Genomic DNA, 13,577 nt, shown 5'->3' on the forward strand with positions numbered 1-13,577 from the left:
ATATTACATGAAGGAGAACGCACATTGGCAGAGATAATTGACTGTGCAAAGGAAATAGTCACTACTACATTTCGTCAGCTTTCAGGGGCTGCAGTCCTCAGATGGCAAGGTTGGTTGAAGGCCACATCATTTCATCCGGAGGTACAAAATAGGATATTAGACCTTTCGTTTGATGGACAAGCACCTTTTGGAAAGCATATTGATGAGACATTACAGTGAACACAATCTGACACAGAGATGGCAAAATCTTTGGGAACACTGCAGTTTCGAAAGTCTTCCTTTCGTACCAAGAGAGGACATGGAATTCCTTCATACAGGGGAGGATATCAGCAGTTTAGATATCCATCGTTCACATCCACCTCACAGCAATTTTGGCAGCAATACTCCAAAAGGCATCCTCCGCAAGTGGCTTACAATAGGTCTACCACCAGAGGACGTTCAGCTCGTCCAACTAAAGACTCTGCTCACAGAGCATGATGTATCCAGGGCTCCGGCTACCCCCAAACATCTACCTCTAAATCTAGGGGAAAGAAATGTCTTTATTTCTCCAGCAATGGCAAACCATATCATCAGACCGGTGGTTCTTACAACTGGTAAAGTGTGAACATACGCTGGAGTTTGTCCAAATACCTCCTCCCAATTCTCCTTGCAAGACTTCTCTAAAGTATCAGCATCAACTCAAGATGGAGAGCAACAAAATGTTTCTCAAGAGTGCACTTAAAAAGGTACCACCGTTACAGCGAGGGGAAAGGATTTTACTCCAGATTCTTCCTCATTTGCAAGAAATGGAAGGATTAGAGACCAATCCTCGATCTCAGGGAGTTAAGCACCTATTTGAAAAAGTAATTTTTCTGCATGATAACCCTACAGGACATCCTTCTCCCGTTGATACACGGAGACTGTATGTCTACCCTAGACCTGAAGGATGCATACTTCCACATCCCAATTCATCCAGCCCACAGACAGTACCTAAGATTCATGGTAGCCGGAAACCATTTTCAATTTCGAGTCCTTCCATTCAGTCTAAAATCAGCTCCCAGGATATTCACAAAGTGCCTAGCTCCTATTGCAGCCTTTCTCAGGAGAGAAAAGCATCAAGTATTCCCATACTTAGACGATTGGCTGATAAAAGCAAACACTTTTTCAGTGGCACGCAGGTCAACAAAAAAGTGCATTGCCTTACTCAGCAACTTAGGTCAAACTATAAATTCGGAGAAGTCCAAACCAAAACCTTCACGCAGATCACTTTTCTAGGGGCAAACCAGAACACTCAATCTAACATAGCCTGCTCCACTGTAGAAAGACAACAAAGATCTCTGTCTCTGACAAAGTCAGGGTAAAAGAAAATAACTCATTTCAGTATGCCTTTACAAGCCGTTATTGGTAGGATGTCTTCATACATCCCTCTAGTTCCATATTGCAGACTCAAAATGCGCCCCATCCAGGATCAGCTCAGTCTGCAGTAGGTTCAGGTCTCGGGAAGCTTCGAAGACCGCATCAAGATTACTCCGACCATCACCAAAGCACTGGTATGGTGGTCTCCGAAGCATCATCTTTCCATCGGCCTCTCATTTCTCCATTGGCCAGCACCATGGATTATCACCACAGACGCCTCATTAGACGGTTGGGGAGTGTTTTTGCAGGACCTGAAAATAAGTGGTAAATGGCCACCTCCATTTCAAACACTGCACATCAATCTATTCAAACTATAAGGCAGTTCACCTAACCTTGCAGGCGTTCCTCCCAAAGATAGCCAATTCAGAAGTGGTAATAAGAACAGACAATACCACTACAATGCATTATATGAACAAGCAGAAGGGCACAAGATCCCTTCCTCTCTCCAAGGAAGCTCAGGAGATATGGGAGCTGGGCCATACAGCATGGGATTCTACTAACAGCAGTTCACCTCCGAGGCAATCAGAACAAGATAGCAGACTCTCTCTGCAGGCAAAAATCAGTATGTCACGAATGGGAACTGGACCAGTCCATGGTCAACCAAATATTTTGTAAGTGGGGAACACTCAACCTCGACCTCTTCGCCGGCTGGTCAAACACCAAATGCCAAAACTACGGAAGTTGGCATCACCAACGGGGGTCATGGGGGGAATACATTTTCCATAGCATGGTCTGGAATCTTTGCCTACTCTTTTCCGCCCATTCCTTTGAACCCGAGGGTCCTAACCAAAATGAAAAGGGAACCATGCACACTGATATTACTAGCCCCTTACTGGCCTTGTCAGCATTGGTTCACGGAGCTTCTACTTTTCTCAGTGAAAACTCTCATCCCACTAAAAATATCTCCACATCTGCTGACAATGAACAACAAACAAGTCCTGCATCCAAATCCTCAATCAATGCAATTATCCGCATGGCTCCTGAGAACCATGAGTTCGCACATGTAGACATCCAAGAGGAGTGCAGATATATACTATCAAGGGCCAGAGCAATTAGCATCATCAAAACGTATTCATGTAAATGGAAAAGGTTCTGTTTGTGGTGCCAACAGCAGCAGATTGATCCTATTTCCTCATCACCAGAACAAATATTGCCTTATTTGCTCTGGTGATGAGGAAATAGGATCAATCTGCTGCTGTTGGCACCACAAACTGACCCTTTTCCATTTACACTCAGGTCTTGACCTCTCCTCCATAAGGGTTCACCTGGCAACGTTTTCGACTTTTAGACTATCAGTTTCTTCACCTTTGTTATGGTCCCTTCAGATTAATGAAATTATTTCTAAAGGGGCTTTTCAGAGTTTTTCCACCCTTCAGACCTCCTCCTCCTTCTTGGAATCTCAACATTGTTCTTGCGCAACTCATGAAGCAAACATTTGAGCCAATCCATAGAACTTCTATGAAATTCCTTTGTTGGAAAGTGGCTCTCCTCTTGCTCTAATGTCAGCCAGGTGAGTCAGTCAGATTCAAGCACTGTCTATACAAGATCCCTTTTTACAGATTAAACAGGATAAAATAATCTTGCGCACAAACCCACGCTTCATACCAAAAGTCCCTTCGGGCTTCCATTTAAACAAGCCTCTAGTTTTGAAAACATTCTTTCCAAATCCCACAACGGCAGCGAAGAAGGCTCTCTACACTCCTTAGACATTAAAAGATGCATAAAATTCCTTCTAGACAGGACCAAAGCCTTTCATAAGACCAGCCAGCTATTCGTAGCTTACAGCGCACCCAGACAGGGTCAACCACTCTCTTCAGCAATCTGATTTTGCCTTCAAGCAGCTGGCAAGCCACTGAAAACCTCGGTTCGTGCTCATTCAACAAACTCAGTATCCTCATCTGCAGCACTGTTTGCAGGTGTGCTGCGCCATGACATTTGAAGGACAGCAACATGGAAAAGCTGCCACACATTTACCAGACATTACTGCCTGGATGCATTATCTCAAGGAGAAGTAGCGGTGGACCAGGCGGTCCTTAGAAATCTTTTCCATTGAAGGTGAGCTATATTTTTCATCCCACCATCCACAATTCAGATGTGCAGATTGTCTTTTTTTTTTTTAAAAGGAGTCTTAGATGCATTGTAAGTTCTCATAACAAGTCTAATATCTAATGTTTAGAACTTTAAGATATACATATCTTTATTTAGACATGTGATGATTATATGTGTGGAACAGGTATGTGTGTTGTACAATGTGCATCAATACTGCTTACTACTCGGATTCAAGCATGTGAATCTATGAAAGTTCCAATACTGGCGTAAGAAAATTAGTTACTTACCTGTAACTATAGTTCTTCAGTATTGGAATCTTTCAAAGATTCACATGCAACCCGCCCGCCTCCCCGGAGAAGCTCACCTTCACCTCTCTGATTACTGTTATATGCTCTACACACTTGTGCTTAGAAAATCTAAGGAACTGGTGCTTCTCTCAGGAAGGTTCTGATTGGTGGACTCTTAAATTTGGTCCTTTTTCCTAAAATGATTCTGATAGAGTGCTAAACTGAGAGGCCTAAGGGCCTTTAGGTTTAACCTATGTTAGTACTACTTAATTAAAGGTACTGGGGACTCCCATCTCGATGACGGAGAATTATTCAAGCATGTGAATATATGAAAAATTCCAATACTGGAGAACTATAGTTACAGGTAAGTAACTAATTTTCATTTACTTGGAAGACTGCTTTGGATCAAGGACAGAGCTTACCCAAAAACAGATGGTCAGGTTAGTTCAGCCAGGGACCTTGGATGAACTTGCAAATTCTCACAATGTATGTCTTAACAAAGAAAGTCTTCCCAAAAAATATGCTGGTGTTTGCTACCTTATGATCATTATAGGAAATCTCAGACCTGCATGATTTGATGTGATGTGTAATTTGTTATATAAAATTCATGCATGACTAGATAGAGCTTGTAATTCTGAACTTCATGTGATGTAAACTACCAAAGTGATGTGGGTTGCTATAAGAACAATATCAGTTATGAAAGAAAAGTATGATTTTACATTATAATATTAACCTCTTGATTATAGAATTGAATGAGATCATCAAATACGGTAAAAATGAGAAAAGTAAGCCCATTATCAAAAGTAGCGAAAGCAGAAGTATTGCTTCACAGTGTAAGATGTATATGGGTATTGTTAGTGTAACCATTGGTATATACTTGAAATGTATATGTGTGATCTAGCCTGTTAGCTACAATAATGGGCAGAGAAGGAGAACCACTTGTGAGTGTAGGAGCAGATTAGTTTAATGTAAGGTTGCTGTTTTCCATATTTCAGCAGCTTTGTTCTTCACACAGTTACTAAAATATGTTAACTTGCTTCAGGTCTTTAAATCAGTAAAATACTATACTAGTGACATCACAGGTTATTGAATCACACATTTGTGTGCATAATATTTGTTTGTTTATATTTTAGAAGCTCCATCAGTTGAAACACCCATACAGTAAGTACAGATCATTTCCCACTAGCTGGTCTTATTTTTAATATGTTTTATGCAATATTATCCAAATGTACCAGAGATAATATTTTGGCATTTTTGGGTCCATATTATCCCACTGAATCCCAAATGACTTTTAGTGAATTTGAAATAATATGGGCATGACCTAGACTGCATCCTCTCCCTTACCTTCCCTTTTGCACTGAAATAAACCAGCTAATGGCATAGACCGCTGTTAAAGGGAAGGCACAGCTCTTTAAAACAGGTGACTCTCCCCTGCATAAGGAAACCAAGCAATGCAACTTACATTTATGAATTACATTCAGACGACACAATGGCAAGTCCATAGAGAAGTGCTCATAAAGCCAGAGCAGAATCTGTGCTGATGACCAGTGAGACATACAGTAACAAACCTGTACCAATTGATGGGGTTACAGAGACGATAACACAGAAAGAAACTAATGTAAACACAGACAGAAAGAGACAACTGCAGAGAGAGCAGAACAAGTTAAATTAAGCCAGAGGAGGGAGAGTTAAAACCCAGATAAACATGCAACCACAAATTTTTGAATAATTCAGCAGCCAGAGTGGGTCAGTAAAAAAAAAAAGGAGAGAGCTAAAGCAGATAAAGCTAGTAAAAGACAGTCACATGGGATGGGGGGGGTACATAAGCAACATTAAATGCAGACTAACAAACGTGCGTAACATCTTTTTGATTCTGTAAACACTGGAATGTAAATGGATTATATTATGTGACTCGATTGAAAGAAGCTTGAACACCAATGTGGAATGGCATTAATTTGTATCCCTGCTTCAAGGATAAAATGGGATTAGGTGGATGTAATTTAGAGAATCTAAGAGGGACTTTTTGCATCCGTGCTGCAATAGTTTGTCAGTGAAGACTGTAAAAAGACTGTCTAGATTTGTTCACTGTTTTACTTTTTTCTTTTGTTTCTATTGATATAATAAAAATCCTCCCACCCGTCCAACCCCCCACCCCCATTCTCTCTTCAGGAGAAAATGAGTTGAGGTGGATTTAATATATTGGACACTGAGAGAGATTCTGCATCCATGCATCAATGACAGTGATTCTTATGCCTTAAAGTGTGAAAGGATTCCTTGTAACTAGTCTCTCTCAATAGTTATTGTTTTACTCTATCTCATTTGGTGTATTGTATGGTCTGGACTACAGGTGGGCTCATTGACATTGATTAAACCCCTCCTCTTTCTCTGACATACACTCCCCTACTTGGAGCATCTGATCTTGGAACGTAGTCCACGTACCAAGTCTTGTTTTCATGCAGCTTTGACTGCTGCTTCCTGACACCTGCTCACACCTTTGCAGGGATCAGACATTGACGTTTGGCGGCAGCACTGTTTCCCACGGAGAGAAGCGTTCTTCCTGGGCGTCTCAGGTACTTTGCGGTTGACACTGTACTTCTTTTGTACTCTGAGTAAGTGAACTCTGATTACTGTGTGCTGTCCGAGTCTCTATTTTGAGAATTGATGTCCTGGATTTATTCTATCAGAGACTTTAATTTGAGAGTCGTATCCTGTATTTATTTATTTTTGTTTGTTGTTGAGGTATTCTCCCTCCTGAGTAATTCGTTCTATCTTCTCACGGGAGTGCGTTATACTTGGCTTTCTCTTTCATTATTATCTGGATGAAGTGTCGCTGACAAAGTGTAACTAACAAACAGATGATTTGGTGCCACTATGAGACCGATAGACTATTTGTGTTAACCTTATATGATTGTTTGTTACTTGTAACACACATGTAATTTTATATTAGATAACAGGTTACCTATACTCTTTATAGTTGTGCTGCACTGGGGGCAGTATGCACTTATGTATTTGTTTTTATATGGTTGTTTTTGTAGTTGTATATAAACCTGCACGTTGGTATATATTATAAATGCATAATTTCTTGAAGTACCTTGATGGTTATGTGCGTAAATTTATCATTTTGCATCAGATGCTTGTGGCTATTTAGCCTTCTCAATATTTTATTTCACTAAATGATACCTATAAGTGCAGTTTCTTCTTTTTTAATAATGCTAATTTATTTTGAGATGTAATGCCCATATCACCGTACAGCACTCCAAGGTGCATGGTATGTTTTTTTTTTTTTTCTGCCTGGGTAGCATGGTCAAATGGAAGAGGCTGTATAAACAAGTCCCAAATGGTTAATGTGGGCAGCAGGCCACCTCTTTGGATTCTCTTCTAATTCTGTTGCTACTACAGTGAGGCATGAGCAGAACTCACTTTTCAGGGTAAAAGGAAGTCAGTATCTTGCCCTCGTGTTTGGGAAGTATGTTCTTTTCCAGAAACACCTCCGCTGTCTAAGGGGTCTCCAAGGCCTCATATGCCTGATTTCTGGCAGTGGTCCTGACTTCTCCTTCTAACACCACAATACAAGACTGATAAAAAGATACTAAGACGTGTCAGCTCTTGGCGTGATATCCGCTGTCTTTTTGCTTCTGACCTCCTGTTTTTGATCCTGTGCTGAATTTAGTTTTTCCTGGCTTTAGGGCCCTGGACCCTTTACCCCTGCTGAACAGTGCTAAAGTGTAAGTGCTCTCTGTATAAAATTGGATGGGTGATTCATTTATCCATGATTGTAATATTTGACCTTCTAGTGAGTCCCTAGTATAGTGCACCATGTGTGCCCAGGGCCTGTAAATCAAATGCTACTAGTGGGCCTGGAGCACTAATAGTGCCACCAACATGAGTAGCCCTGTAAACATGTCTCGGACCTGCCACTGCAGTGTCTGTGTGTGCATTTTTAAACTGCCATTTCGACCTGGCAAGTGCATCCACTTGCCAGGCCCACACCTTTCCTGTTGCTAGATGGAAGTCACCACTAAGGTAGGCCCAAGGCAGCCCCATGGGCAGGGTGTAATGTATTCAAAAGGTGGGGCATGTACTTGTGTGTTTTACATATCCTGACAGTGAAGTATTGCTATATTTGTTTTTCATTATTGCAAGGACTATCTCTCCCATAGAGTAACATAGGGATTGCCTTGAAATAGCTTTTAAGTGTAATTTCCCATTGGAATAGATAGAGATGTGGAGTTTGGGAGTCTCTGAACTCACAATTTAAAACAACATCTTTTGGGGAAGTTGATTTTAAAATTGTAGATTTGAAAATGCCACTTTTAGAAAGTAGGCATTTTCTAGCTTAACCATTCCATACCTCTGCTTGTCTGTGGAATACACTTCTGAGTCAGGATGACAGTTGGTTTGTTTGTGAATTCACTCTATACAGTAACACAAAGGAAGCTGATGTGTGCCCTGCATGTCCTGATGGGTCTTCCTGGGCTAGAGTGGTGGGAGGAGTTGACTCTTGCACCTGAATAGGGCTGGGCCTGTCCTTACACAAAGCAGTCTCCAACCACCTGGAGTGTGTCTGGGGCCAGGCAGGCAAGGCATGGTCTTGTACACTACAAAGACGCCTCTTTGAACTTTGCCTACTTCAGAGACCGAAAGGGGTATACATACTGGACCTCTAACCCCACAAGGTTGAACACTTCTGGACTGAGGACCTTCTGCCAGGAAGAAGAGCTGGATGCTGTAGGAGAGACTTCCACTCTACCTGGTGCTTTGTTGTGCTGGTCTGCTGCTTTTTACTTCTGTCCTGCGAGTGAAAGGACTGGACATTGCTTTCTGCATCCTGCTTTCCAAGGTTCTTCAGGGGCTTGAGTTGAGCTTGCCTCCTATTAAGAAGTCTCCGGAACATCAAAGACGTCATCTGCTAGCACCTGGGCTCCTCTGCAGAGCAGAGGTCTCTGTCCTATCAAGTGATGCCATATGCAATCTGGGCCCTTGAAGGAGTTTTTTGGTGCTACAAGAAGGAAATCCACGCATCAACTCACTGCTTCATTCTGAACAAACGCATCGCTGTAAGGATTCGCCGCATCGCTGCTGCCCGCACTAGTTCGTGGTCCCTGCTTGACTCGACAACTACAGTTTTCCACACTGGCCACAGCTTTCGTCGCAGCGCATCCGAAGAAAAACTTCAGCGTGAGTTTCAAGCATGACATCACTGAAGTCCATGATGCACTGCCCTGACTCCGATGCAGCGTCTGTTGCATCGCTTTGAGATCGATTAATCGCAGCTTGACTTCTGATGCATCACCGACACATCATCTTCGGGCCCTATTTTCTTCACTGCACCGCAGTAAGGAACCAACGCTTTGTGCGGCAAACAATGCATCACCTCCCCGGTGGCAATAAGGAACCGACGCATCACCTCCCCTGCCTAGCAGTAAGGAACTGCTGCATCTCTGGCTCTTTTGACACATCATCTCCCTTGCTGCCCACATTGTCTTTGACACATTGTAGGAGGCTGGCCCTCTATGTAGTGTGTAAAGCTAGGGACACTGTGCAGGGGGTCCAGAAAACCACACATTGGTTTACAGGGGTAAAAACTAGATCACCTAATGCTCTAATTTTTAAGGAAGCTTGATCGAGCAGGGCAAAGCATTTGTTGTACTCACAGTATCAATGATGCAACTCACACATTCAAAGGAATAACTCAAGACCAATTTATCAAAATAAAACATACTTCAGATTTTTAAGTAATTTTTAAGACCAAGATTATCAAAATTGTTTAAGTACTTTTTGAGAGATGGATTTTTGAAGTTTAATAAAAATTGTCTTTTGTGCGTAATTACGCAACACAGGAATCAATGGAAAGTCACCTTTAAAAATACATATAAAATGACACCGTTGCTTTACCACAGTCTTCTTTTGCAGGTTGGTTGATGTCGTCTGTGGGCACACTGTGCCAGCTGGAGAAGTTCGGAAGGCTCCCGGTTCCAGTGGGAGGAACGGTGCAAAATCTCAACCTGCTGCAGGGCCACTACGAGGGACCACTTCGAAAAGGTCTGTGCAGGTAAGTTTAGAGGCGGTTCCTTGGGGTCCCCTTGGAGTGTCAAGGTCGCAAGAGGTGAGGGACCCTTACGGCACAGCAGGTTCTTCCTTGCAGGGCACAGGGTGGCTGGGTGCAGAGCTAATCAGTGAGCCAGGAGCTGTGTGCAAAGATGCCCTTTGGATCTGGGGGTAAGTCAGTTCAAGGGTCATTTACAGGACAACGAGGTCACTCTGGCGGGAGGTCCTGGGTGTTCCTGAAGTCCCTCGACTGAGGCTTCCTCCTAGTCCTTTTTCAGTCCCAGGCAGGCTGGTTTTCCTTGTGTCTGACGTCAGCTGACCAGTACCCAGGGTATTGGTATGGTTCGACTACTGGAGGGCACAGTACCATCAAACCTGGCACACTTGCAGGATTTGTCCTGCCGGTTGTTAGTGTGTCATCGGGTCCGGCTGCGACTTTGAGTTCGGGGAGATAGCGGCCAGTCAGGGAAGTGACGCTCACTGGGTTGCTGGTTTCTTCTTTGTTGCAAAGTGGTACCTCTACTCTGGAGGGAGTTCTTGGGTGATTGGCGAGGCCTGGAGGTCTTCTGGGGTTCTTCAGGTCAGTCCAGTTGTCCAGTAGCTCTGCAGCGGCGATTGCTGGGTCCTGGGTGTAACAGGCAGGGTTTGGCACCTTTTCTTTGTGCAGCAGGCCCACAGTTCTCGTGCCTTGGATCTACTTGGTGCAGTCTTCTTTGTGTCCTTTGAATCTCCTTATCTAGTCTAGGGATGCTCACTAAATACTGAATTTAGTGGGTGTTTTAGGGGGAACCTGGTAGTGCTCAATGGGACACTTACCTTTGGGTGGCTACACCCACTATAGTGACCATTTCCTGTGGAAAGGGTCACTTCCCTATCCCTGATTGGCTATTTTCCTTCCATCTAAGATGGAGGAAAATTAAATTGAGTGCCCACCTCACAGGCAACACCTTAGGGGTGTTGCATGCCAGGTGGGGCCACTCCCCCTACTCTTTGTGCAGTTTCCCGCCTTTGCTCCCGCCAAAAGTGGGGGTCTGCAAAGGGGTTGACCATCTGCTGCTAGCAGCAGGCCTGGTGGTTGAGTTTCAAAGGCGGTAAGCCCTTTGAAGCTCGCCACCAGGGCAGTGCACATTCCTGAGGGAGGGTGTGTTAGCACCTCCACCCAAGAAGGGCATTGTTCTACAGACCAGAGAGATAGGGCCCTCCCCTAAGGTTTGTAGATTGGGTGTCTGGAGGTGGAAGGCTGGATGGAACCAGCCCACAACCATGCCAGGGTAGTTAGCTTTTGCAGGGGGGCACCTCCAAGGTGACTCCTGAGTACAGTTAGGGACAAATCCAATACTGGTACCAGTTTGGAGCTATCATTCTGAGTTGTTGGATACCAAACAAGCCATGGCTCAGAGCGGCCTTCATGTTGCTGGGAAACTCGTGTTTACCAGTGTCCAGCACATGTATTAAAATGGCTGCTCTGTTCACTCACTATGTCCCAGGTTTGGCAAGGACACAGTGGGGGCATATTGCGCATGCATCTATGACCTCACATGTAATATATGGTGCACCCTACCCTGTCTTAGGGCTGTAAGGCCTGCCAGAGGAGTGTCTTACCCGTACTATATGCAGTGTATGGTGGACAGGCACACATGCAATGTGCCATGTCGTGTTTGTGTTTTAGGTGGGCATCTCCTTCTATTTGGCATTAGGTGAAGTCATCTTAGCGACCATAACCCTCTATTTTTGTCCCTTAACATGGTAGAGGGAAACAGAGAATCTAGTTCAAGCCTGCAGGGAAAAGTGGACTGAGGTAGTGTAGAGCTCTCTCTCCACTTGGCTAAAGACTCAGTGGGTTGGATCTCATGAGTGTTTTTTTGAGGATGTGTTTGTTTGTCTCATCCTGTCTCAAGATGCTATCAGGCAGATCAGTGAAGGGAGGGGAAAGATGGTTTGATCTGGAATATTTGGCAGCGCTTAGTTGCTGTTAGAAGCCCTGAAACAAGAACCCTGGGATATGAATATATTAGCCCAGAGAAGGAAAATATATAAGCTCACCCTGGCAGCACGTAAAATGGAAATTAGAGAAAGTGTTTGGAGTGAGCTTTTTGAGGGGGATGTTTAAAAAAAAAAATAGTGCTCCATTTTGGGAAGTTGTGATCCAACCTTATTTTACAGTGGTAGCCAACTCTGCTACCAACTGCAACACTTCTGCTGAGGACTGGGTTACTTATTTTAAGGGTACGTGCGATTCCCCATTAGTGGACTAAATTACCCATCTTGAGGCAAGGAATAACGGTTAGGCAGACCAAATCTTTAAGGAAGAGAAAGTCGTTCTTGTTATTTTATCTCTGTCTAAAGATAAGGCTCTGGCCCTGATGTGGTTCCAGCAGTTCTGCTTTAACTCGCGTTTTTAACATAGTTGAGAAGATGTGGTTTCCCTCATCCTGTTCACAATCCATTATTTTACCGATGTTTGTTTAAGAAAGGGGCTAGGGATGACCCAAGGTGCTATAGACCCATCTCCCTTATCGACTCAGTGGTGAAGGTGTTAGGGAGAGTAGTTTTAGCTAGATTGAGATATTGGGTGGAGCAACATAATATAATCTTGAACCTACAATATGGCTTCAGGGCAGGGAAAGGTAACATCGATCAATGTCTTAACCTCCACCTTCTAGTTGAAAAATATACAGTAGCAGAGGGTGGGACCCTGCATCTAGCCTTTAAGGAACTAATGTCTGCATTTGACAGAGTTAATAGATTTAAATAGTGGTCCCTTATGATTTCCACAGGGGTGGAGTACTGCTTATTTAACTTTTTGCATGAGCGACATGAGTGCATTGGTAAGATGTAATCATAACAGGTCAAGATGGTGGCCGGAGCAGACGCTTGAATCGGAGCTCCACCAGAGCCCCGAAAGAATATCCTGAAACAGACCCGGTCACGACCTGAGCCTCGGTGGAATCAAGCAGGACGCTGAGCGCAGATGTCGGAGAGATGCCTCACACCTCTGTAAAGCGAAGGAGACGCTAAAAGCGACCTGATGGAGGATCGGCGGCCACAAGTCTGTAGGCCCCGGAGTCTGGCCTCGCCAGCGATGCACTGTGCTGCCGCTGAATACGGCGGAGCCGTGGAGGCTAAAACCAGCCCGACTGCCAAGACAGAGGTGAGCGCCGCCTGTGTGAGCGACTGAGACGCTCGGCGTAGCCCTCCGGAGGAGCGGCAACCGCGGACCTGTGAGTCCTGTCTGGGACATGAAGTGCTGCCGCCGAGCGCGGCGGAGGCCGGGTCCGGCCCGACCATTAAGACAGGGGTGAGTGCACCCCAAAAGCGCCAGAGGGGATTGGAGGGCCGGAATAGGGAACCGGAGCCGTAAATACAACGGCCGATTAAGGGAGAAGAGCGTCCTGACTGCCGGCCGCAACATACCACCCAGCCTCAAGAATAGCCCTCAAAGTGCAAAATAAGAGACGGCACAGCTGGCGGCGGCGGTGGAGTTTGAGGCGGAAGGGCCACGGGGACCCAGGTTACTTTTATGGCATGCTTAAAGCGGCGGCAGCAACTCTAGATGGTCACCGAGACTGCGGCAGAGCAGCGGGGACTCGGCCGACGACCCACGCACCAGAGGGGGACTGGGGCTGGGATTGGCACCCTCGAATGGGGTAAATGTTAGCCAAATAGAGATCGCCGCCTCAAATCAAATAAAATAACTGACTGAGACTATTCCTGGAACCTGGGCCCACGGGGCTGCTCATGATACAGGGGAGCCTTGCGACGCTGCTTCCCCAGAGGCCTGAGATACTATGTGCAACT

General features: G+C 44.7%; 1 protein-coding gene across 1 annotated transcript in view; it reads left to right on the forward strand.

Moving 5' to 3' along the window:
• Positions 1–13,577, forward strand: part of ERICH2 (glutamate rich 2) — a 255,391-nt gene that overhangs the window by 62,149 nt on the left and 179,665 nt on the right. Inside the window, exon 7 of the mRNA XM_069225316.1 lies at positions 4,865–4,892. Within this exon, the coding sequence (XP_069081417.1) occupies positions 4,865–4,892 (28 nt within the window). The remainder of the gene's footprint in view (positions 1–4,864; positions 4,893–13,577) is intronic.

The sequence above is a fragment of the Pleurodeles waltl genome, chromosome 3_1 (genome assembly GCF_031143425.1).
Source record: "Pleurodeles waltl isolate 20211129_DDA chromosome 3_1, aPleWal1.hap1.20221129, whole genome shotgun sequence".
Lineage (NCBI taxonomy): Eukaryota > Metazoa > Chordata > Amphibia > Caudata > Salamandridae > Pleurodeles > Pleurodeles waltl.